We start from the raw sequence: 25,721 nt of genomic DNA on the forward strand, positions 1-25,721 counted from the left end.
AAAAAACGCAGCGATATAGGAGCGTTAAAAAATGAATACTGACGGGTAGAAGCCCTTACTATGTAAAAAATAGAACAAAAATCACATTTGAGGTGTCTCTGCGTTTGTAATAAACCAGAGAAAAAAGTTGGTACATTATTTAACCCTAAGGCCTCAGTCACACGGGCGTTTTTTCGCGCGATTTGCGGATCGCATGACGGATGCGCATCCGCAAATCGCGTGACCGGTGCCCGAAAATCACCCGAAAATCTGCTCCTAGCCGCGTTTCATTAGAAACGGGCCGGAGCTGTCCAGCGCATTGCATTCAATGGAGCGGCAATACAGCGCTGAGCCAATCAGGGGGCAGGTCTGACTCACACCCCCTTCACACCCACTGCAGTACGGCCGCACGGAACTCCGGCTGCCGGGAGCAGGTGAGTATATATATATATTTTTTATTTTAACACTTTTCTGGATGAATTGCAGGGAAGGGCTTATATATTTAAGCCCTTCCCGACAATTCATCCTGCGCTCGCCGGCAGCCCATTGCTTTCAATGGAGGCGGCTGTATTGCCGGCTCCATTGAATTCAATGGGCAAACATCATTCTTCTCTGCCACAGCTGTTACAGCTGTGGCAGAGAAGAATGATTTGTCTTCTATATGTTCTCATTGGGGTCGGCGCTGCTGCCGCCGGCCCCATTGAGCGCATGTAGAGAAGAGAACAGGAATCGCAGATCGCAGATAGGTGCGATCTGCGATTTCTGTTCTATAATTTATCGGACGAGCGCATAAAAAGCGCTCATGTGTCCGATACCATTGCAAAGCAATGGTTTTATAAAATCGCACATCGAATGCGCATGCGCAAATCGCGGCTAAAAACGGCCGTCTGACTAAGGCCTAAGAGTGAATGCCATGAAAAAAGTCACAAAACATGGTGCAAATAGTTAATTTTGCCTTACAAAAAATAGAAAGTAATCAAAACTTTCTCACAGCACTTTTAGCAGAAAAACAGAAAAAAGCGATAAACACAAAGTACATTTTTTAAGTGTTAAAAGGTTGCAAGAAAGAAAAACCTAAATTTGGTATTGACATAATTGTCCTGGCCTGCAGAAGTAATGCAGTATCTTATGTATCCGGCACGGTAAACGGCAGAAGTAATGTAGCATCTTATGTATCCGGCACGGTAAACGGCAGAAGTAATGCAGCATCTTATGTATCCGGGACGGTAAACGACAGAAGTAATGTAGCATCTTATGTATCCGGCACGGTAAACGGCAGAAGTAATGTAGCGTCTTATGTATCCGGCACGGTAAACGACAGAAGTAATGTAGCATCTTATGTATCTGGCACGGTAAACGACAGAAGTAATGCAGCATCTTATGTATCCGGGACGGTAAACGACAGAAGTAATGTAGCATCTTATGTATCCGGCACGGTAATCACCAGAAGTAATGTAGCATCTTATGTATCCGGCACGGTAAACGACAGAAGTAATGCAGCATCTTATGTATCTGGCACGGTAAACGACAGAATTAATGCAGCATCTTATGTATCCGGCACGGTAAACGGTAGAAGTAATGTAGCATCTTATGTATCCGGCACGTTAAACGGCAGAAGTAATGTAGCATCTTATGTATCCGGCACTGTAAACGGCAGAAGTAATGTAGCATCTTATGTATCCGGCACGGTAAACGACAGAAGTAATGCAGCATCTTATGTATCTGGCACGGTAAACGACAGAATTAATGCAGCATCTTATGTATCCGGCACTGTAAACGGCAGAAGTAATGTAGCATCTTATGTATCCGGCACGCTAAACGACAGAAGTAATGTAGCATCTTATGTATCCGGCACGGTAAACGGCAGAAGTAATGTAGCGTCTTATGTATCCGGCACGGTAAAGGACAGAAGTAATGTAGCATCTTATGTATCCGGCACGGTAAAGGGCAGAAGTAATGCAGCATCTTATGTATCCGGCACGGTAAACGACAGAAGTAATGTAGCATCTTATGTATCCGGCACGGTAAACGGCAGAAGTAATGTAGCGTCTTATGTATCCGGCACGGTAAAGGGCAGAAGTAATGTAGCATCTTATGTATCCGGCACGCTAAACGACAGAAGTAATGCAGCATCTTATGTATCCGGGACGGTAAACGACAGAAATAATGTAGCATCTTATGTATCCGGCACGGTAAACACCAGAAGTAATGTAGCATCTTATGTATCCGGCACGGTAAACACCAGAAGTAATGTAGCATCTTATGTATCCGGCACGGTAAACGGTAGAAGTAATGTAGCATCTTATGTATCCGGCACTGTAAACAGCAGAAGTAATGTAGCATCTTATGTATCCGGCACGGTAAACAGCAGAAGTAATGTAGCATCTTATGTATCCGGCACGGTAAACGGTAGAAGTAATGCAGCATCTTATGTATCCGGCACGGTAATCACCAGAAGTAATGTAGCATCTTATATATCCGGCACGGTAAACACCAGAAGTAATGTAGCATCTTATGTATCCGGCACGGTAAACACCAGAAGTAATGTAGCATCTTATGTATCCGGCACGGTAAACGACAGAAGTAATGCAGCATCTTATGTATCTGGCACGGTAAACGACAGAATTAATGCAGCATCTTATGTATCCGGCACTGTAAACGGCAGAAGTAATGTAGCATCTTATGTATCCGGCACGGTAAACGGCAGAAGTAATGTAGCATCTTATGTATCCGGCACTGTAAACGGCAGAAGTAATGTAGCATCTTATGTATCCGGCACGCTAAACGACAGAATTAATGCAGCATCTTATGTATCTGGCACGGTAAACGGCAGAAGTAATGTAGCGTCTTATGTATCCGGCACGGTAAAGGGCAGAAGTAATGTAGCATCTTATGTATCCGGCACGGTAAACGGCAGAAGTAATGTAGCGTCTTATGTATCCGGCACGGTAAAGGGCAGAAGTAATGCAGCATCTTATGTATCCGGGACGGTAAACGACAGAAGTAATGCAGCATCTTATGTATCCGGGACGGTAAACGACAGAAGTAATGTAGCATCTTATGTATCCGGCACGGTAAACACCAGAAGTAATGTAGCATCTTATGTATCCGGCACGGTAATCACCAGAAGTAATGTAGCATCTTATGTATCCGGCACGGTAAACGACAGAAGTAATGCAGCATCTTATGTATCTGGCACGGTAAACGACAGAATTAATGCAGCATCTTATGTATCCGGCACGGTAAACGGTAGAAGTAATGTAGCATCTTATGTATCCGGCACGTTAAACGGCAGAAGTAATGTAGCATCTTATGTATCCGGCACTGTAAACGGCAGAAGTAATGTAGCATCTTATGTATCCGGCACGGTAAACGACAGAAGTAATGCAGCATCTTATGTATCTGGCACGGTAAACGACAGAATTAATGCAGCATCTTATGTATCCGGCACTGTAAACGGCAGAAGTAATGTAGCATCTTATGTATCCGGCACGCTAAACGACAGAAGTAATGTAGCATCTTATGTATCCGGCACGGTAAACGGCAGAAGTAATGTAGCGTCTTATGTATCCGGCACGGTAAAGGACAGAAGTAATGTAGCATCTTATGTATCCGGCACGGTAAAGGGCAGAAGTAATGCAGCATCTTATGTATCCGGCACGGTAAACGACAGAAGTAATGTAGCATCTTATGTATCCGGCACGGTAAACGGCAGAAGTAATGTAGCGTCTTATGTATCCGGCACGGTAAAGGGCAGAAGTAATGTAGCATCTTATGTATCCGGCACGCTAAACGACAGAAGTAATGCAGCATCTTATGTATCCGGGACGGTAAACGACAGAAATAATGTAGCATCTTATGTATCCGGCACGGTAAACACCAGAAGTAATGTAGCATCTTATGTATCCGGCACGGTAAACACCAGAAGTAATGTAGCATCTTATGTATCCGGCACGGTAAACGGTAGAAGTAATGTAGCATCTTATGTATCCGGCACTGTAAACAGCAGAAGTAATGTAGCATCTTATGTATCCGGCACGGTAAACAGCAGAAGTAATGTAGCATCTTATGTATCCGGCACGGTAAACGGTAGAAGTAATGCAGCATCTTATGTATCCGGCACGGTAATCACCAGAAGTAATGTAGCATCTTATATATCCGGCACGGTAAACACCAGAAGTAATGTAGCATCTTATGTATCCGGCACGGTAAACACCAGAAGTAATGTAGCATCTTATGTATCCGGCACGGTAAACGGCAGAAGTAATGTAGCGTCTTATGTATCCGGCACGGTAAACGACAGAAGTAATGTAGCATCTTATGTATCTGGCACGGTAAACGACAGAAGTAATGCAGCATCTTATGTATCCGGGACGGTAAACGACAGAAGTAATGTAGCATCTTATGTATCCGGCACGGTAATCACCAGAAGTAATGTAGCATCTTATGTATCCGGCACGGTAAACGACAGAAGTAATGCAGCATCTTATGTATCTGGCACGGTAAACGACAGAATTAATGCAGCATCTTATGTATCCGGCACGGTAAACGGTAGAAGTAATGTAGCATCTTATGTATCCGGCACGTTAAACGGCAGAAGTAATGTAGCATCTTATGTATCCGGCACTGTAAACGGCAGAAGTAATGTAGCATCTTATGTATCCGGCACGGTAAACGACAGAAGTAATGCAGCATCTTATGTATCTGGCACGGTAAACGACAGAATTAATGCAGCATCTTATGTATCCGGCACTGTAAACGGCAGAAGTAATGTAGCATCTTATGTATCCGGCACGCTAAACGACAGAAGTAATGTAGCATCTTATGTATCCGGCACGGTAAACGGCAGAAGTAATGTAGCGTCTTATGTATCCGGCACGGTAAAGGACAGAAGTAATGTAGCATCTTATGTATCCGGCACGGTAAAGGGCAGAAGTAATGCAGCATCTTATGTATCCGGCACGGTAAACGACAGAAGTAATGTAGCATCTTATGTATCCGGCACGGTAAACGGCAGAAGTAATGTAGCGTCTTATGTATCCGGCACGGTAAAGGGCAGAAGTAATGTAGCATCTTATGTATCCGGCACGCTAAACGACAGAAGTAATGCAGCATCTTATGTATCCGGGACGGTAAACGACAGAAATAATGTAGCATCTTATGTATCCGGCACGGTAAACACCAGAAGTAATGTAGCATCTTATGTATCCGGCACGGTAAACACCAGAAGTAATGTAGCATCTTATGTATCCGGCACGGTAAACGGTAGAAGTAATGTAGCATCTTATGTATCCGGCACTGTAAACAGCAGAAGTAATGTAGCATCTTATGTATCCGGCACGGTAAACAGCAGAAGTAATGTAGCATCTTATGTATCCGGCACGGTAAACGGTAGAAGTAATGCAGCATCTTATGTATCCGGCACGGTAATCACCAGAAGTAATGTAGCATCTTATATATCCGGCACGGTAAACACCAGAAGTAATGTAGCATCTTATGTATCCGGCACGGTAAACACCAGAAGTAATGTAGCATCTTATGTATCCGGCACGGTAAACGACAGAAGTAATGCAGCATCTTATGTATCTGGCACGGTAAACGACAGAATTAATGCAGCATCTTATGTATCCGGCACGGTAAACGGCAGAAGTAATGTAGCATCTTATGTATCCGGCACGGTAAACGGCAGAAGTAATGTAGCATCTTATGTATCCGGCACTGTAAACGGCAGAAGTAATGTAGCATCTTATGTATCCGGCACGCTAAACGACAGAATTAATGCAGCATCTTATGTATCTGGCACGGTAAACGGCAGAAGTAATGTAGCGTCTTATGTATCCGGCACGGTAAAGGGCAGAAGTAATGTAGCATCTTATGTATCCGGCACGGTAAACGGCAGAAGTAATGTAGCGTCTTATGTATCCGGCACGGTAAAGGGCAGAAGTAATGCAGCATCTTATGTATCCGGGACGGTAAACGACAGAAGTAATGCAGCATCTTATGTATCCGGGACGGTAAACGACAGAAGTAATGTAGCATCTTATGTATCCGGCACGGTAAACACCAGAAGTAATGTAGCATCTTATGTATCCGGCACGGTAAACGACAGAAGTAATGTAGCATCTTATGTATCCGGCACGGTAAACGGTAGAAGTAATGCAGCATCTTATGTATCCGGCACGATAAACGGCAGCAGTAATGTAGCATCTTATGTATCCAGCACGGTAAACGACAGAAGTAATGCAGCATCTTATGTATCCGGCACGATAAACGGCAGCAGTAATGTAGCATCTTATGTATCCGGCACGGTAAACGACAGAAGTAATGTAGCATCTTATGTATCCGGCACGGTAAACACCAGAAGTAATGTAGCATCTTATGTATCCGGCACGGTAAGCAGCAGAAGTAATGCAGCATCTTATGTATCCGGGACGGTAAATGGCAGAAGTAATGCAGCATCTTATGTATCCGGCATGGTAATCACCAGAAGTAATGCAGCATCTTATGTATCCGGCACGGTAAACACCAGAAGTAATGTAGCATCTTATGTATCCGGCACGGTAAACACCAGAAGTAATGTAGCATCTTATGTATCCGGCACGGTAAACACCAGAAGTAATGCAGCATCTTATGTATCCGGCACGGTAAACGGCAGAAGTAATGTAGCATCTTATGTATCCGGCACGGTAAACGGCAGAAGTAATGCAGCATCTTATGTATCCGGCACGGTAAACGGCAGAAGTAATGTAGCATCTTATGTATCCGGCACGGTAAACGGCAGAAGTAATGTAGCATCTTATGTATCCGGCACGGTAAACGGCAGAAGTAATGTAGCATCTTATGTATCCGGCACGGTAAACGGCAGAAGTAATGTAGCATCTTATGTATCCGGCACGGTAAACGACAGAAGTAATGCAGCATCTTATGTATGCGGGACGGTAAACATCTTTAAAGATAAGAAACATTCCAGAATTGTAGATTTCGTTAATCTTGTCTCTAGAAAAAAGGACTAAAAGCAATCAAAATGTAACGCTGCCAAAACTGGACAAATGAGGACTAAAGTTCAGTCTGTAAATACAACAAGCCTTCATAGAGCTCCGTCAATAAAAGCGCTATGGCTCTTGGAATGTGGCGGCGCAAATGCAAATCTTTAACCCCTTAATGACACGGCCTATTTTGGCGTTGAGGACGCAACGATTTTTGGCGGATTTTCATCTCCATTTTTCAAAAACCAGAACTTTTTTACTTTTTCGTCGACGCGGGAGTATAAGGGCTTGTTTTTTGCGTGACGAACTGTAGTTTTTATTGGTGCCATTTTTGGATGCATAGACTATATTGTAAAACTTGTATTATTTTTTTTTATGATCGCAGGGAGAGAAAACGCATCAATTCTGCCATAGATTTTTTTTTTACAGCGTTAATCATGCAGCATAAATGACACAATACATTTTTTCTGCGGGATGGTACGGTTACAACTATACCAACATTCTTACATTTTTTTAGGTTTTTCAACTTTCCTGTAATAAAAACCCTTTTTCGGAAATCTTTTTTTTTTTCTAAATCACTGCATTCAAAGTCCTGTAACTTTTTTTTTTTTTGCTATGTACGGAGCTCTGTGAGGGCTTATTTTTTTGCGAAACGAGCTGTAGTTTTTATTGGTACCATTTTGGGGAATATACGGCTTTTTTGAACACTTTTATTGCATTTTTTGGGAGGCAAAATGTTAACATTTTTTGTGGTGCAGAATAAAAAGCCGAAGGGGTTAACAGCGGGGGCCGCATCTCCGATGTATCCCCACTTCTGCAGCGGGAGGCCGGCTGATGTGTTCAAAAATTTGTGCCTGAGGCCTGGGGAAACAACATTTTACCAAATGTGCCTTTTAGTCTTACAGAATGATGTGCATTGTGTCTGTGATGAACTTGTGTGCTGGAAATGAGTGGATCCCATTGGGTAACGGAGCAATTATGTGGCGGCGCATAAAACCTGCAATTGCAGCCATGATCATAATTATTAAATCCCTTTATTTCCAAGGTTGCCAGGAAACCAGTCCAGACAGTTAGTGATATCGGTGGGAAAGAGTAATGATCACTCGCTGCAATCGAGGGATTGTCTTCAGTATAGGAGCTTAATATGAGGGAAATCGCCGTCTGCGTACCTTAGTTTTCAGAAGACGACTATTTCTGTATACAAGTCATATGTTGTAACCTTAGGAGCAGTCAGGTCTGGATCCATGTAGAATACCAATTACTAAAAATATAAGGAAAAACGCTTTATATGTTGATGACTATTATAAAGGGATTCCCATCTTAAGGGCATTAGCCCATGACAAACATTTACACCTATCCACAAGATGAACGTACGGTTGTCCCCCACAATCGCGAGAACGGGGGTCTTGAGTCCTCTGTTGGAAAGGAGCGTTGGTCACACATGTGTTCTACTGCTCAACACACTGTCTATGGGACTAATGGTAGCCGTGTACAGCCATTGGCTCTCTTCATCAGTGGCATAAACGGTGTATGGAGTGGTACTGCTCTCAAATTGGGCACTAGGGAGCCCTGCTGTTGTGATCATTGGGGACCCCCATGGTCATACCCCCAGCAATACTCTATTTAAAGTGTTTATGGCTTATCCAGAGGATGTACTATGACTGCCTGATAACAGCTGGTTTATGGGACAAGGGATCTTGTATAGTGTGTGCACTCCAGCCACCTACAACCGATGCCGTGTTCCCCTGTATGCAAAATGAAAAAAGAAGTAACTTCGCAAGTAGTCTGAATTAAAAATGTATCCTTTTCATTTTCCATGTGACGGTTTCCTTGCAGACATTAGAGATGGCCACTCTGCTACCCCCATGTTCTAAATTAAAAGATACTGTTTGAAAAAAAAAAAATAGGTACTCCTCTAGCGCCTCTCCCTCGGTGGTCCTCCTTGAACTCATCACATAACAATGGAGTGGGTGGGCAAGTGTTGTGTGTACATTACAGACTGTTCTGAAAACCGTATCGGTATCGGCACGCCTTTCACCTACTACTTTCCCCTATATTACCAATAGAAGGAAGGGGTAGTCTTAAAGCCACTGCGACTTTTGTTGCCATGGCTACCTACCATAGCAGCCGAATCCTAGTAAAAAAAAAGATGTCAGAGCCGACTTTAACGATTCAGCCTTAACATCCTATTTAAAGGGTCCAACAAGGAAAAGAAATATTTCCGCTCATTGCCCTCCTGTTAAATACACCAGCAGAAGATCCTCCAGCAGTCAAGTAAGGCGCATAGAGAAAAGCACCAGGCCGAATCCCAGGGGCAATCCAAGAAGAGAAGATATATAGGAACTCCGGCACCATAAAAATATACTAACTTTTATTATGAATCCAAAGAGGAGGGGAAGGCGCCCCATATAAAATAGACTGTGACGGGGTTCAGTAGGAGATTAATGGGGGATTATCACCGGGTTCACAGCCACTCTGTCCTTCCTGGTTGCTGCTAACCAGGACATGTGACTGCTGCAGCCAATCACTGGCCACAGCAGTAACCGCCTAAAGCCAGTGTTTGGTTGTAGCAGTCACATGTCCCTGTTAGCGGCAACCAGGAAGGTGCAGAGCGGTTGTCAGGAAATATTAGGTAGTGAGAAGACAAAAAGAAATTCCTTGAAACTTGCAGTTTTCCCTCCGGCTGAGGCTTACTGATCTGTCGAGAACACTTCACTGCAGTCATATCTTTTAAAATGAATGCGTGGCTGGTGTAATTGATGCGCCATTAACCTCCTGCGGTGCGGACATTCAACTAAATGTATTTATCTAAATTGGATCTGATTTAAGGCCCATTTACACTGGACGAGCGTTGGGCAAACGATGCCCGACTCTCGTCCCTGTGTCTCCTCTGCAGAGGAGCTAGCAGAGCTGGCTGGGTCACATTGAGATAACACAGCGGCCGTTCGCTACTGAATAGCGGCTGTTGACACTGCACGATGAGCTTTATGCAGCATAAAAGATGAGCGATGAAGCATCATCGTGCAGTTAAACAGCCGCCGTTCAATAGTGAACAGCCGCTGTGTTATCTCAATGGAGAGGGGAGCGAAAGGAGAGAAATCTCCTGCACTGCCCCGCCCCCTGCTGGCCACTCCATGACCCAGCCAGCTCTGCTAGCTCCTGTGCAGGAGCGCAGAGACACAGGGATGAGTGTCAGGCATCGTTTGCCCAACTCTCGTCCTGTGTAAATGGGCCTTTACAGTATCTTCCACGTTCTGCAGTTTACGTATATGCAGTATATATGCTATAGTGTAATTAATACATTTGTGTTTTCAGTGGTCTTTTGATGATTGGGCTCTAAGGCGTAATGCCCACAGACGGATTTCTGCTGCGTTTCATGTGGCGGAAATCCACGGCGTTATCCCGAAGCTGTTAGGTTCTATTGAGTCTAATATCTTTCTGCCTGTCGGTCTTCACGCTGCGGCATTCTACCGCGCAGTTATGTAGCGTGAAAGAAATTGTGGCATGTTCCTATTGCCGCGGAAAAACACACGGCCGGCTTCCAATGTAGTCAGTGATAAGCTGTCCGTCACGTGATACTTCTGGTGTGAGCACAGAGGAAGTATCGCCTGATTACGCGCCACCGCTGGTATGTCATGCGCTGCACTGCATATGCACGCCGGCTCGCCAGATGGGACTTGCGCAGCGGATCCGGAGGGGCGACTATGAGGTCTTTAGGGGGCGCTGTGTTGGGCTCCGCTGCGATATTCCACTGGCAGAGTCCGACGCGGCCGTGGGCAGGAGGCCTAAGACGTTTTATTTGCACTACATGATAAAGTTTATAAAAGTACTGTTTGTTTGTTTGTTTTCTTTCGTCCTAGTATCTTCACAAACTTTTCAAGAGGGATCATCATAAAGGTCAAAAATACCACGAAAAACAAATCAGCTTGTATGCCGAATACGATCGACCGAATCTTCTACCTTTCCTTCGAGACAGCACTCATTGTCCATTAGAGAAGGTAAGCACAGCTGTTCAGTGGGTGGCATCATTTAATCTCTTCAGACTAACCATACGGGGCTTCCAGACTTGTTTTGCTAGAATTTACAGGTTTTGATTGTAGATTTGGATTTATAACCTAATCTTAGTTCTATTTCCTAATCTAACTCAACTCAAAACCTTCAGATACAGATGTGACTATTAAGCCTGTTTTTATGTATCTGCGACAAACAATGGTAGCGCAGCTTCCTTGATTCAGGACATGGCGCAATTCCCAAGAGCCCTACCGTCCCGGGCTCCACGGTACTCGAAGAAAGAAGAAGGGCAGCACACATTTCAGATTCTTTTTGAGGATGCCAGTTAGAATGTATTGTTGTCCACATGCGATGTTTTGGTCTACCGTCCTTCATCAAGCAATTGTGATATCTCTGCAACCTTGAAATCAGGAGCCCTGAAGTGTGCGCCGCCCTATTCATACTTCCTGTTTGTATGTCTTTCTGAATCAAGAGGAGCCAACACTCCAGTGTGTCCAGACGTTTGATTCTTACTGTAAAAGATCAGCCGATCAAGCATAAAAATGCTTGCTGATTGGCGGTCCATCTCCCCATGTGAACCGGAAGATCATTGGCCTATAGTGACAAATGATCGCATTCACAATCATTGATATCCACAAGCCGATTCTCGGCCCAAGTAAAAGAAAATGAAACAAGCGCTGAATCAGCCTGTGGGGTGACCGTCGCTCATCACATCGAGCCAAAAATTCTGCCTGTGTAAATTGGCTATAAGCTAAAAAATTGCTGCCTGATTTAGAGCCATTGTTTCTAATTCCCAAAGGCCAGAGACAGCTAGATATTTCAACCTGGGGTCGGCGAAGATTAGTGCTCTCTGAGAAGTAACCAGTTCTGTTAGAATGGATTGGTAGAAGCTGCACCCCCTGAGTGGTAGGACTGTATTTGGGAGGTACCACTAGGTATTTATATAGATGTGTCTACATATGTTCCTATGCTTGTTTCTGTAATTTTAAAGCATGTGGTCCATAAGATGATCCCCTTTACTACTACTTCTTACCAAAACTAAAACGGATTACAGAAGTCTATAAAACTGCCGGTGACAGCCAATATGGACTAAAGGGCATGGCTGCCTCTGTTCAGCAGCCGGTCGTTCAGCAGTTGTTCGGCCTTCAGCCTTCTTCTATCTGAAGCGTTGGGCCGCCTTAAGCCTTTTAAGCTTAGTTCCCTGATCTCTAATATCCACTTCTTTATAGCGTATGCTCAATTAACCTTTTTAGTCTATGATTCTGATTATTATTGTTTCCTTGGCGCTTTCATGTCGTTACAATGGCCGGAGCAGCAGGTGCGCCTTGCAGGCAGCTCCAATTTCAGGACATAAAGCTACTGTTGTATTTGATCTTGAAACTTAACACAGTCTAAATTAAAATCCTTGGCTACAATGTATCGGTAGCTTTTTCCCTGATTAAGTGCATAGAACAAATTTCAAAATTGGTTACTTGGAAAAAAGCCTAAAAGCCTTTTGGAAATTGAAAATGAAATAGTTGTCGTAACCAATCAGTGTCATTTCAGATAAGTATGTGAAACCATTTTCATTGTTCAGCATGTTTAGAGTTTAAGACGGCAAAGTCAATGTTTTTATGAACTTGCCTGCAGTACAGTAATGTTGAGTGTCGTCAGTGGTTTTTGGGTCTTCTTGTCACGAAGCTTTTTGTAAATTTACAATTGTTCTATTTAACTGCACTTAAAGGGCCGGCTGTTCCTTGTGAGGAACATAAGAGCCGCTATGCTGTGTGTCCTGGCCAATCAGATGGCTTCCCTTCTTTCTCTGTAATACAGTTCAGAGTTGAATAGTTTTCCCGTATCATTAGGATGAGGCATTAATATACGATTGATTGGTTGGGAAGATCCAACCACTGTAACACCTGTCAAATGTGAAAGACGTGGCAGCTGAGCTAGGATAGTGCCGTTCCTCTTAGCCACAGAATATAATATGGGGAAGCAAGCAGAGCCGATGGAGTACCACACTGTTCTTGCATCACTGCCATTAACTTCTAGTAATTAGTCGGGGTCACAACTTTCACACTCCTCCCCCCTCCCAATTTAAACATACAGTAGTTGCACAGAAGCACTCTGCACTTAAGTTCATTAAAGGGGTTGTACCCAAATATCAAATTATCCTCTATCCACAGGATAGGGGATAACTTGTTTATCAGTGGAGGTCTCACTGCTGAGACCCCTACTGATCTGGAGAATGGGATCCCATGTCCTTTTCTCCTGTAACTGCTTTCCTTTCCCTACAGAGACGTCACTTTCAATGGTAACACACGTGGTCAACGCGCCATTCATTTCAATGGGAGTGATGGAATTACCCGAGCGAGTGCGCCATTCGGGTACTCCCATTGAAAGTGAATGGAGTGCTAGTATGCTTGTGTGACCAGCGCTTTATTCAATCTCCTCTTCACTGTGGGGGGGACGGGGGACATGGGACCCCACCAAATTACCAACCCCTTAAGAACAGGCTGCACACGTAGATAGGTGTGTATGTAGCCTATTTAATGACACTGAGTGCTTCTGTGTAAAGGCATCCCATAACTGTACTATGTAAAGGCACAATCTGTCAGCCTGTCTCCTGATACATTGTTACGCAGACGCTCTGTGTATATTTTTCGCCGGCTGGTTTTACTTAATTGGGTTGTCTACTTGAATTAGAACATACAGACTGACTACTTTCCCTTTACAATTACAGGCCCTTGAGATCTGTCACCAGAGAAACTTTGTGGAAGAGACTGTGTTTCTGTTAAGTAAGTACATTTCTATAGTTTTAGCTGATAGAAAGAAACGCAACGAGCTGAAATCTTAATGTCCGCATCTTTCATGAAATGGGAACAAGTCTTTGTTCCAACGAAGCTAGATACATTGTGATATCCCGCAGTCTTCATCGTTGGAGTCCTCACATATTGCTCGGTGCTATATGAGACCCTCCTCATTGTGTTGTCCCTCTCTCCTCTACCTCTTCACTTATTGAAGGGGTCCTCTCCACCTGCACCTCTACCTGATTAGGTGCAGCAGCTCAGCGGTTTGCCAAGGGTCTCTGGATTTGGGATCAGCCAACCTGTTTAATACTGGAGCTAATTAAAGGGGTTGTCCCGAGGCAGCAAGTGGGTCTGTACACTTCTGCATGGCCATAATAATGCACTTTGTAATGTACATTGTGCATTAATTATGAGCCATGCAGAAGTTATAAAAAGTTTTATACTTACCTGTTCCGTTGCTGGCGTCCTCGTCTCCATGGTGCCGACTAATTTTCGCCCTCCGATGGCCAAATTAGCCGCGCTTGCGCAGTCCGGGTCTTCTGCAGTCTTCTATGGGGCTCCGTGTAGCTCCGTGTAGCTCCGCCCCGTCACGTGCCGATTCCAGCCAATCAGGAGGCTGGAATCGGCAATGGACCGCACAGAAGAGCTGCGGTCCACGGAGGAAGAGGCCATCTTCAGCGGTGAGTAGAGAAGTCACCGGAGCGCGGGGATTCAGGTAAGCGCTCCGGTGAGCTTTCTTTACCTCCCTGCATCGGGGTTGTCTCGCGCCGAACGGGGGGGGGGTTGAAAAAAAAAAAAACCCGTTTCGGCGCGGGACAACCCCTTTAACCTTAAAGGGGTTGTCCCGCGCCGAAACGGGTTTTTTTTTTTTTCAACAGCCCCCCCCGTTCGGCGCGAGACAACCCCGATGCAGGGGTTAAAAAAGAAAACCGGACAGCGCTTACCTGAATCCCCGCGCTCCGGTGACTTCTTACTTACCTGGTGAAGATGGCCGCCGGGATTTTCTCCCTCGGTGGACCGCAGGGCTTCTGTGCGGTCCATTGCCGATTCCAGCCTCCTGATTGGCTGGAATCGGCACGTGACGGGGCGGAGCTACCAGGAGCCGCTCTCCGGCACGAGCGGCCCCATTCAGAAAAGAAGAAGACCGGACTGCGCAAGCGCGTCTAATCCGGCGATTAGACGCTGAAAATTAGACGGCACCATGGAGACGAGGATGCTAGCAACGGAACAGGTAAGTGAATAACTTCTGTATGGCTCATAATTAATGCACAATGTACATTACAAAGTGCATTAATATGGCCATACAGAAATGTATAGACCCACTTGCTTTCGCGGGACAACCCCTTTAATAACCAGACACATTTGAACGTTTCTCGGGCCGTTAAAGTGATTTTTGCGTTTTTTTCCTGGCACATTGGTCTTTATTTTTTCACCAATTACACTTTGAAATTCTTGAGCTTGTAGTGTCTGGGAGGGATAAGTAATTTTTCAAGTTCAAGTATGTTAAGTAAGAAACTGTAGGACGAAGCTTGTATTTGTGTCTGTCTTTGTCTGTTATGTTCTCCTATGGATTTTAATCGGATTTATAAGTTAGACCACATTAGAAAAACTACATTGGAGAAGCTCGACTTTAGGGAAATGTTGTTGCTGTTCTTCTTCTTCTTCTTTATAACATCTTGCTCGCCAAAAGGTCAGAGAGAAAAAAATAGCTCTGCAAATGGTCACTTCAGAGCATGACAGCGGATCCTGGCACGTCGGGCCCCTGTAGGTTATACTCATACAGATGTAGCAAAGTTTAACTTGGCACCCAGCGTGGTAAATAATTTGTGGCGCAGCACTTTTTTCTTGCCCTTTCAATGCCTTTTGTTGTGTTACTTGTAGCTAGTTGGCACTTACCTGTGCATCTATTTGTTGGATGTGATGACCAGCGTCTCTCTTCTCTTGTATTGCGCAGTCCTTTCACCTATTTGCTCCAAAGCCTTTTTAATTAGGCTTTATAGCTTGGTATCCTGCTTTCCAAGGTTTGATTTGAAGGCCTAGACCTATATAGCCTGGTATCCTACTACTCTGAATCAGTTGGAGTATCCGGCTCAAAAGAGAGGTACATGTTAATTTTAGGACCGTCCATAAGCATGGTCACTTGGTCATGGTGGATGGGCCCACGTGCTTTGATCAAAATATGTGCTAAGAACCCTGCATTATTATGTGGTTAGTAGATACAAGAGTTATGCATTTGTATTCAGATATTAGATGTGTGTGAGCTGCTGCCGTGGGTTTCTGCTAGAGCTGATACTGGATTTTTTAGGATATACACATACAGGTGTGGCACAGTTTAACTTGACACTTAATGCAGTAACTAAACTTTGGCACAGAACTTTTTCTTGCCTTTTCAATAACTTCTCAATGCCTTTTGTTGTGTTACGATAACTTGTAGCAGGTTAACAGTATTGTGTTACATGTTATTATATCTATTGATATCATTTTTGCAGTTTTAATTATTACTGTGTTTTCCTGAAAATAAGACACTGTGTTATATTAATTTTTGCCCCAAAAGAGGCACTAGGTCTTATTTTTTTTTTTTTTTTTTTGGGGGGGGGGGTCCTGTTTAGCTAGTAGGCTCAGTCTAGGTCCCTCCCGCTGCTCTTCACAGCTCCAATGCACTTCCCACAGTCCTCGACTGCGCATACCACATCATTTCCTGATTACGGGATTCATAAATCCTGCCTCCAGGAAGCGAGGGCTGTGATTGGTACTTCTACCTCTGCTCAGCCAATTAATGCAGCACTGGCTGAACCAATGTGATGGCTGTGATTGGATTTATCCAGCGCCGCATTGATTGGCTGAGCAGTGATGGAAGAACCAATCAACAGCTGTCACATTGTAGAAGCGGGATTTATGAATTGGCTGAGCCACGGCCAGTCACATTGGTTCATCCAGCGCTGTATTGATTGGCTGAGCAGCGGTTGAAGAACCAATCACCACTATCGCTTTATGAATCCCATGACGTGGAAGTAATGTTGTACAAGCGGTTGACGACTACAGGAACTGCGCTGAACTTCTAGAGAGCAGTGGAAGGGACCTGGACTGAGCCTGCTAGGTAATGTATTTTTCTTTTATGTAGTATTACTAGGGTTTATTTTTGGGGTAGGGCTTATATTTCAACCTGGCCCAAAAATTAGGCCCAGGCTTATTTTTGGGGTAGGGCTTATTTTTGGGGAAACAGGGTATTTATGTAATTACAACATTTCTGGCTTTCTTATCGGCAGTTGCACAGTTCTCCTGGCAGCCATTATCCTGGAGCTTCATTAAAACCTGAATCTCTAGAATAAAGTCTCTTATAGCTCTCATAAAAAAACATAAGCAGTCACTAATGGGTTAACATGTAAAATAACAATTATAGGAACATATAGCGGATTATGGCGCAGTGGGAGGGAAGTGTTGCAATGACACAGGAGTCAAGAAAAAAGACGAAATCTTGGATGAATAGAGTCATCGATGTATTTAGTTCTTTGGTGTATTGCTGAATATAAAGTAGGGTTTATTCCTATATACAGCAGCTCCTGAGGGCTGAACGGTGATCTAAGCCTATATGCATTCTTTGTGTTCCACAGGTAGGATGGGTAACAGTCGTAGAGCGCTGCAGATGATCATGGAGGAACTTAAGGATGTGGACAAAGCCATTGAGTTTGCTAAGGAGCAGGATGATGCCGAGCTGTGGGAAGACCTTATTCTATACTCCATTGACAAGCCACGTAAGAGCGTAGACTGATGAATGTTACTTCCTACTCTGTGACGCTGCTGTTCAACATTCAAGGCCATTTCTCTTCCTGGCCATAACCGGAGTCTGGTGAAGATTGAATACCTAATCTGGAGTTTATCCAACTTTTCAGATGCCAATGTGAAGTTCTGCGTTGTCAGCATTATGGAGCATGCAGGCAGCACCTTCTTGTTTTTGCTCCATTCTGTTAATTTTCAAGTATCGGCTCCACTTTTCTGTGATGAGCGCAGTTGTAATTTATACATTTTGAAGTATCTGCAGGCCTTGTTAATAATTAAAATCTGCAGCTACAGAATGTATTAACGTACTGTGAACTCCAGTCTTATCCTAATACTGGTAAACTGCGTTCAGTAGAATTACTGCCCCCGTATACAATCTGCAATATTGGAACACTTTTCTTTTTCGCATGTTATTGAAGGGAAGCTGTGATTAGGTATGAGCACCATTGACTGCCACCATACCATAATATGTAACATGAATGTGTTTATAAAGACTAGACTGATGTGATGTTCGCTACACGAACATAAAATGGGTTCATTCACGTTTGCAATGTGTCCCTGCACAGCAGCACGTCCTTTTTCTTTGCAACATTGCCCATTGTTTTCAATGGGGCCAGCGTTTGGAGAACATTGCAATCCTCTGCCATGGCTGTGATAGCCGCACTGGGGAATTCCTTCAGCCCCGCAGGGATGCGAAACTGTATATACGTGAAAACGCCTCGCATCCAGTGGTTTCCACATTGCAAGAGATTCACAGCCCGATATTGCCCTCGCCAGTGTGAAAGAGCACTGACTCTGCCTAGCAGCACTATACTTAGCATAGGAACTTTGGCCTCGCCTGACTGGTCACTCAACGGATCAAACTCAAATTTGATGATTTTACAGCAGTGGTGAGGATGTAACAAGTCTAATGACATCAAAATCATCCACCAAAGGTCACACAAAGGGGTCAAAGTGTGGTGCACCAAAAATCCTGCAGGCTTCCTTATATTAGATGTCCATGTACAATTCAACTGATCAAGCGTAACTTAGAAAAACAATTCCTAAACTAGTGTGCTGTATGTAGATTACTTGAGAAGAGTCATCTGGATGTAGCCACGTTCTTCCAAGTTGGATTGACATCCTTCATCTCCAAGACATGGCATGGGGAACATCATTTTTTTCAACGAAGCCTGGAAATTCCCTTTAATTCGTTTTTTCATGAATGAATATAATTTTCTCCTACCTCTTTAAAACACCTAAACAATCACAAATCCATCAGAGCCATCAGAGACCCCGATCTAGCCATGGGTTGGGCCTCCTTTGGCCTTCAGAACAGCAGCAATTCATCCTGGCATAGATTCTACTAGGGGTTGAAATAGTTTTGCCGGATTATTGGCCGATGTGGACAAGGTAGCTTCTTGCAGTTGCTGCAAATTAGCTGGACAGCTGAAAGGAAGGGTTCATCGATTTATGCTGCTTGTAACAAATTCTTATCCTTGTGTTAACATGGCACAACAGAAAACTGGATTCATCTGACCAGGCAATGCTTTTCTAATGCTCATTCATCCAATTTTTCTCACGCTTGCCCGCTGGAGTCTTACCTTTCTGCTTCTTGTTGCAGCATGTTATTAGCGTTGGGTTAACCAAATGACGAATGGGGTCAGAAATGAGATCAAGCAGGCGGTACAAAGTCAAGCAACTTGTAGCCGAATACAATGCCGGTGCTCCAACTAATGTATCAGAATGCCTGGATGGGCTATAACGACCAATGCAAGTGCAATTGTTATCTAAGGGAAACAGAAGGGCAAGACTCGAGTGGGCATAAGAGCGTAAAACTTGGATAAGTGAGCAGTGGAAGAACATCACCTGAATCCAGATTTCTATTGCACCGTGCTGATGGGAGGTCAGAATTTGGCACAAGCAGCAAGAATCGATGAGTCTTCCTGTCGGATGTCAACCGTTCAGGCTGGAAGAGGCGGAGGAATAGTGTGGGGGAATGTTTTGTTAGCACACCCTGAGTCCAGTAGTCCTGCAGACTGATATGAACACCTAATGCAATCTGTGCCACAGTGACTTGCTGCTGTTCTGAAGGCCTGTGGAAGTTTAATGTATTGCCAGATGGATAACTCTAATGATACGTTCAATGTAGAGTGAATTGATCTCGGTGGTTCTGGCGGACCATCTAATGTGTATGGGGCTTCCTAAGGGTATATTTATACATGGCAGACTGAAAACCTTCGGTGACTGAAATGTTGTTTCCTTCATCTGAATGGGGTGGTTTCTGCAGCTTGTGCATGGATTTCTACAAACCTTATTAGGATGAATGGAACAGTTGTAGACATTTCTGCAACAGATCTGCTATATGCAAATCTATTGTAAAGGACCCCCTCAGTGAATGGTGGGAGGACGAGGATCACACAAGCATCAGGAGAGAAATATCTGGCAGTGGCTGTTCTCCTTTTAATTAATGAAGAACACTCTGAATTATCAGTAGGCCAAACAAGACTTAACCCAACAGATGTTTTCTATGTATGGCCACTTGGCCAGCTTTAGGAACAGTAACGGTGAGTTCCAACAGGGAAAACTTCTTTCTTAGTGTGGTGTGGACTTTGTAGCGAAAAACTGCAACTAATTGTAGAATCCCATTTACATATAATAAGTTTGTCCACTGCAGTTGTCACATCTGCTGCCTGCTTCTTTCCACCTCACCTTTCACACCTTAAAATGCATACTGTACATATATCACTGCAAAGGGATAAATCAACTCAAAAATCACTGTCAGCAGCCATGCTTGGTAATATACTGACACAGAGATACACAAGGGCAGTACGAACCCCACCGCCCAGCAGAATGCAGATGGGCAGATTGCTATGTGGAGGAGCATTGCCAAGTGCAAGATACTGATGAACAACCACTTACACACTACTACATATTGGGGTGAATAGCTGCTTAGTATCATATTTGCACAGAGAGTGCCAGTCCCACTGATACGTGTAGTGCACCATACATTCTCACAACCTATTAATGATGCCACATACAACTCAAAAAAAGAGGTCAGCACTCAAAAACCTCAATAAAAAAACTTTTTAATTTTATTAAATAGAATAATATTAAAATATCACATTTAAAAGAGACGAGTTTCCCCAAAAAATAAATAATGCATCAAAAAAGGAAGACATTAAGCACGTCCTGTTCATAAAGACATGGATATGCAAGGAATATCCAATGTTATCACAGTCAGGGTTTACAATAATGACAATTCTAAAACAAACATTAACTACTACATATTCATATGTGCAGGATAATAATAAGAACATGAACATATCAATAGTGCCCACCTTATAACCTGAGCCCCGACACACGTTTCGCTCAGGCTTCCTCAGGGGGTACAATGATAAACATGAAGTATTAGTATTTCGGCCAAAAAAAGGAAGCTCGCAACCCAGGTTAAGGGTCCTCGTTATTTTGTGAGTCCATACACTAACCTTCCTAAGCATATCACTGCAAAAAGACAAAGCAACTCAAATATCACTGCCAGGGGCCATATTTATTGATATACTAATAGAGGCGGTACAACAGGGTACTAGAGCCTTAATTCTCGCCCATATCACATCTTGTATTCAAGCTTGAGGCAGTACAACAAGGTACTAGAGCCTCCATGCCCGCCTGTATCACATCTTGTATTCAAGCTAGAGGCGGTACAACAGGGTACTAGAGCCTCCATGCCCGGCCGTATCACATCTTGTATCCAAGCTAGAGGTGGTACAACAGGGTACTAAAGCCTCCATGACCGCCGGTATCACATCTTGTATCTAAGTTAGAGGTGGTACAACAGGGTACTAGAGCCTCCATGCCCGCCTGTATCACATCTTGTATCCAAGCTAGAGGGAGTACAACAGGGTACTAGAGCCTTTATGCCTGCCTGTATCACATCTTGTATCCAAGTAGAGGCAATACAACAGGGTACTAGAGCCTCCATGCCCACCCATATCCCATCTTGTATCCAATCTAGAGGTGGTACAACAGGGCACTAGAGCCTCCATGCCCACTTGTATCACATCTTGTATCCAAGCTAGATGCGATACAACAGGGTACTGGAGCCTCCATGCCTGCCTGTATCACATCTTGTATCCAAGCTAGAGGCGGTACAAGGCGATACTAGAGCCTCCCTTCAAGGGGTCAGTTTTCCCCAATAAATGACCCTTTTGCTCTGATATTGTAACCACACAGAGGAAGTTTCATTTGATTCTGACCACCCCTTCTGGGTGCTTGATTTTTTTGGACAATGAGCGTATATTACGGGTGGGCTGATGATTCTTGTTTTTCCCGTGAAGATCTGTTGGACTGTACATGTAAGTGTAGGTGTTTTCTTTGTACTACGTGTTGAAGAGCTTCACGATCCCTCTCCTTTCTTGTTGTTTAACCAAGTTACAGTGCGGCTGATATTGCTCCCATCATTTAAGGCAGTGACAAGCCTCAGAGGCGACTGAATATTGTTTACCCAGATATGCTTCCTTCCAGAATACTCATATTGGTAAACTAGCTTATATCGTAAATCAAGCCGCCCATAGGGAAACATGGGCTCCGCAAATGACATAAAGCATGCAGATTTGCTTTGCAGACCTTTTAATCCAGAAAAGAAAAACCCAGCATGCTCCATTTCAGTGCGGATGCCCATGTTTCCCTATGGGTGGCTTGATTTGCCGCGGGAAAGCAGGAGTATGCAGGTCTGGAAATAGAAGACCCGAACAGGTAACCACAGTGTCCTCAGCCGTGGGCAGGGTCAGATTCCACCGCGCCTCCTGCATGCAGAATCCGATCCGCTCGTGGGCATGGGGTCGTACAGCCTATTTGATAACGCCATTTAGCTGGATTTACATCTGGATATTTTTCAACATGCTTTGATGCAATTCATAACAACCAAAATTAGAGGTGAGCGAGCACCAAAATGCTCGGGTGCTCGTTACTCGGGACGAACTTTTCTCGATGCTCGAGGGTTCGTTTCGAGTAACGAACCCCATTGAAGTCAATGGGCGACCCGAGCATTTTTGTATATCGCCGATGCTCGCTAAGGTTTCCATTTGTGAAAATCTGGGCAATTCAAGAAAGTGATGGGAACGACACAGCAACAGATAGGGCAGGCGAGGGGCTACATGTTGGGCTGCATCTCAGGTTCCCAGGTCCCACTATTAAGCCACAATAGCGGCAAGAGTGCCCCCCCCCCCCCCCCCCCGCACTGTCAGCATAAAGATCGTTCTCCTCTGCCATAGCTGTAACAGCTGTGGCAGAGAAGAATGATTTGTCTTCTATATGTTCTCAATGGGGTCGGCGCTGCTGCCGCCGGCCCCATTGAGCGCATAAAGAGAAGAGAACAGGAATCGCAGATCGCACATAGGTGCGATCTGCGATTTCTATGGCCTAAGAAGGACCGTTGGGGTTCTTGAAGCCTAAAATAACTCCTAACGCTCTCCCTATAGCAGCAGCACTTTCCCTAAACTATGTCAGAACGCATCTGTGGCGAGCCGCGGGAGGGGCAGATTTTAATACTCGCGTGACACCTGATCTCCCCAGCCACTCACTGCAGGGGGGTGGTATAGGGCTTGAACGTCGCAGGGGGAAGTTGTAATGCCTTCCCTGTCTTTTTATTGGCCAGAAAAGCGCGCTAATGTCTCAGAGATGAAAGTGAAAGTAACTCGAACATCACGTGGTACTCGTTACGAGTAACGAGCATCTCGAACACCCTAATACTCGAACGAGTATCAAGCTCGGACGAGTACGTTCGCTCATCTCTAACCAAAATGTTTAGAACAATCTAACGGGGGCCGTGATAGATTGCAGCCCGTTAGGTAAAGCTTTTAATTGTGAAAATGACAATAAATCAGATCCAAAATACAATGTTCTGTAAACCCAGTGAAGAAGAGTCCGGACACTGGGACATAGAAGCCCCTCTGGGTCTCCACCATCAGGCTGGATGTACGACCCCAGTGCAGATAGAGTTGTATAGAATATTCCCCCTGATCTGGAAGCTCGTATTGTCTCTGTGTACAGGGGGTTTGTACTGCTTGTTTTATTTAACCTGGCCATTAAATGCTACATGTCGCCCCTCATGACCGTAAGCTTTAGTAACATGACTTTTGTTTTTACTGATTAGCATTTATAACTGGACTACTGAATAACATCGGGACCCATGTCGATCCGATCCTTCTCATTCACCGCATTAAAGAGGGAATGGAGATACCTAATCTGAGGGACTCGCTTGTTAAAATCCTGCAAGACTACAACCTCCAGGTGAGTTCCGAGGGTTAATGTGGAACTCTGTTTTTTGACTTTAACTAACAAGCAGTTTTATAGAATTGTGTGTTCTTCTGAGAGCGAAAATCTCTTCATTATTTCCCTTCTTTTTACTCTTTCCTTCCACAAGACAAATGCCATTTTCTTAAGACGGCCACGCACATCAGATAGAAGCAGGTTGATGGTTGAACAATTATCTGCTGAGCGTTCTTTTTGCATATTCAGCCATTTTGGTCCACATTGGTTGTTACAGTTGTTCCTACTGGCCATATGTGTTCCATGATACTGCGCAACAGATGAGCAATCATTTCGGAAACATTCTTGCAAAGGTCTTTCATCCGATAGTTGTCTGAAAATATCGAACGCGACAGGAGGGGGTATGTGACCCGCGGCTGCCCTTCAGGTAGCCCAGTTTCTGCCCTGTTTTCTATTTTCAGTTTTCTATCTATCCAATGCGCACTGTGCTGCTCGCTGATTGGCCGGCGCTGATCGCATTGGCAGCTCTGGACATTCAGGGAGGAGGTATAGTGCGTTAGTAGTCCAATGTTACCAATACACTGTGGAGATTAGGTATTCTGAAAATCACATCAGCCATCCGGGACCCTGAACCCTTGGATTGGAGGTTCGGCACAGATAGAATACCTCCTTTCTCCTCAGATCCTTGAAGTCTGTGTATGGGCTTCCTTAGTTGAAGAAAAAATCTAGCGACCACAGCGGTTTGTCTCGTGTTGCTGATGAGCACAGGGACCGTGTAATGATCCCATTAAAGCAGACCCCCAGCCACCTATGATTTTTGTATTTACGGAGATAACAGATTGGGTTGGGCGCTATGACTATCACTGACTCTACTTTGGGGGGGGGGGGAGCAGCTTGAATCTGGGTTGGAAAACAGCAATATATTTCCACCAAATGACACCTATTTGATGCGCTCATGGCTTTGTACTTACTGAAGAGTGTAAAGTAACTGACAGAGGACATCACTAAGGTACAAATGGATCTGAATACGTTGGACAGACAAGGGGTACATGATAAATGTAAAGTGTTAAACAGAAAAGCACGTTGCCACTACATACAGAATGGGAAACCACTGGGTAAAACTGACATGAAATGGACTCAAGAATATGAATATGGGTCAACAATTAACTTAATTGTAGCAACTAGTGATGAGCGAGTATACTCGCTAAGGCACATTACTCGAGCGAGTAGTGCCTTAGCCGAGTATCTCCCCGCTCGTCTCTAAAGATTCGGGGGCCGGCGTGGGTGACAGGTGAGTTGCGGCAGGGAGCGGGAGGGAGAGAGAGATAGAGAGATCTCCCCTCCGTTCCTCCCCGCTCTCCCCGCCGGCCCACGAATCTTTAGAGACGAGCAGGGAGATACTTGGCTAAGGTACTACTCACTCGAGTAATGTGCCTTAGCGAGTATACTCACTCATCTCTAGTAGCAACCAAAGTCCGGGAACTGCTGCCAAAACAAATAACACGGAATGCATGAAAGTAGCGTGCAGGCATATCAACATTTAAGCAGACACTTAATAGATTTATATAACTTTATTTGCCTTTTCAGTGGCTTAAATGGGTTGTCCAGTTGTAAACCAGTTGAGGCCTATCCATAGGAAAGGCTATCATTAGTAGATCACCCCGGGTTTACCATGTGAAAACGCCCACTCAGCAGCTGCTCAATAGGCAAATGCACTTGCAATACCAAGCCTGGTCACTGCAGTTCATACAGGATCCTCGTGCGCCGTAGTTCATACAGGATCCTCGTGCGCCGTAGTTCACACAGGATCCTCGTGCGCCGTAGTTCATACAGGATCCTCGTGCGCCGTAGTTCATACAGGATTCCCATTTGAAGTCAATGAGATGTGAAAAAAAAACACTGTACCCAGACATATACATAATATATGTGG

The 25,721-nt window shown here is 44.4% G+C and overlaps 1 protein-coding gene across 1 annotated transcript in view; it reads left to right on the forward strand.

The window, feature by feature from the left end:
• Nucleotides 1–24,115, forward strand: part of VPS41 (VPS41 subunit of HOPS complex) — a 240,280-nt gene extending 216,165 nt beyond the window's left edge. The window contains exons 22-26 of the mRNA XM_066584684.1: nt 10,826–10,963; nt 13,699–13,753; nt 17,377–17,517; nt 23,676–23,812; nt 24,041–24,115. Coding sequence (XP_066440781.1) covers nt 10,826–10,963; nt 13,699–13,753; nt 17,377–17,517; nt 23,676–23,812; nt 24,041–24,115 — 546 coding nt within the window. The remainder of the gene's footprint in view (nt 1–10,825; nt 10,964–13,698; nt 13,754–17,376; nt 17,518–23,675; nt 23,813–24,040) is intronic.
• Nucleotides 24,116–25,721: the final 1,606 nt, after the last annotated feature.

The sequence above is a fragment of the Eleutherodactylus coqui genome, chromosome 12, assembly GCF_035609145.1.
Source record: "Eleutherodactylus coqui strain aEleCoq1 chromosome 12, aEleCoq1.hap1, whole genome shotgun sequence".
In the NCBI taxonomy this organism is placed as follows: Eukaryota; Metazoa; Chordata; class Amphibia; order Anura; family Eleutherodactylidae; genus Eleutherodactylus; species Eleutherodactylus coqui.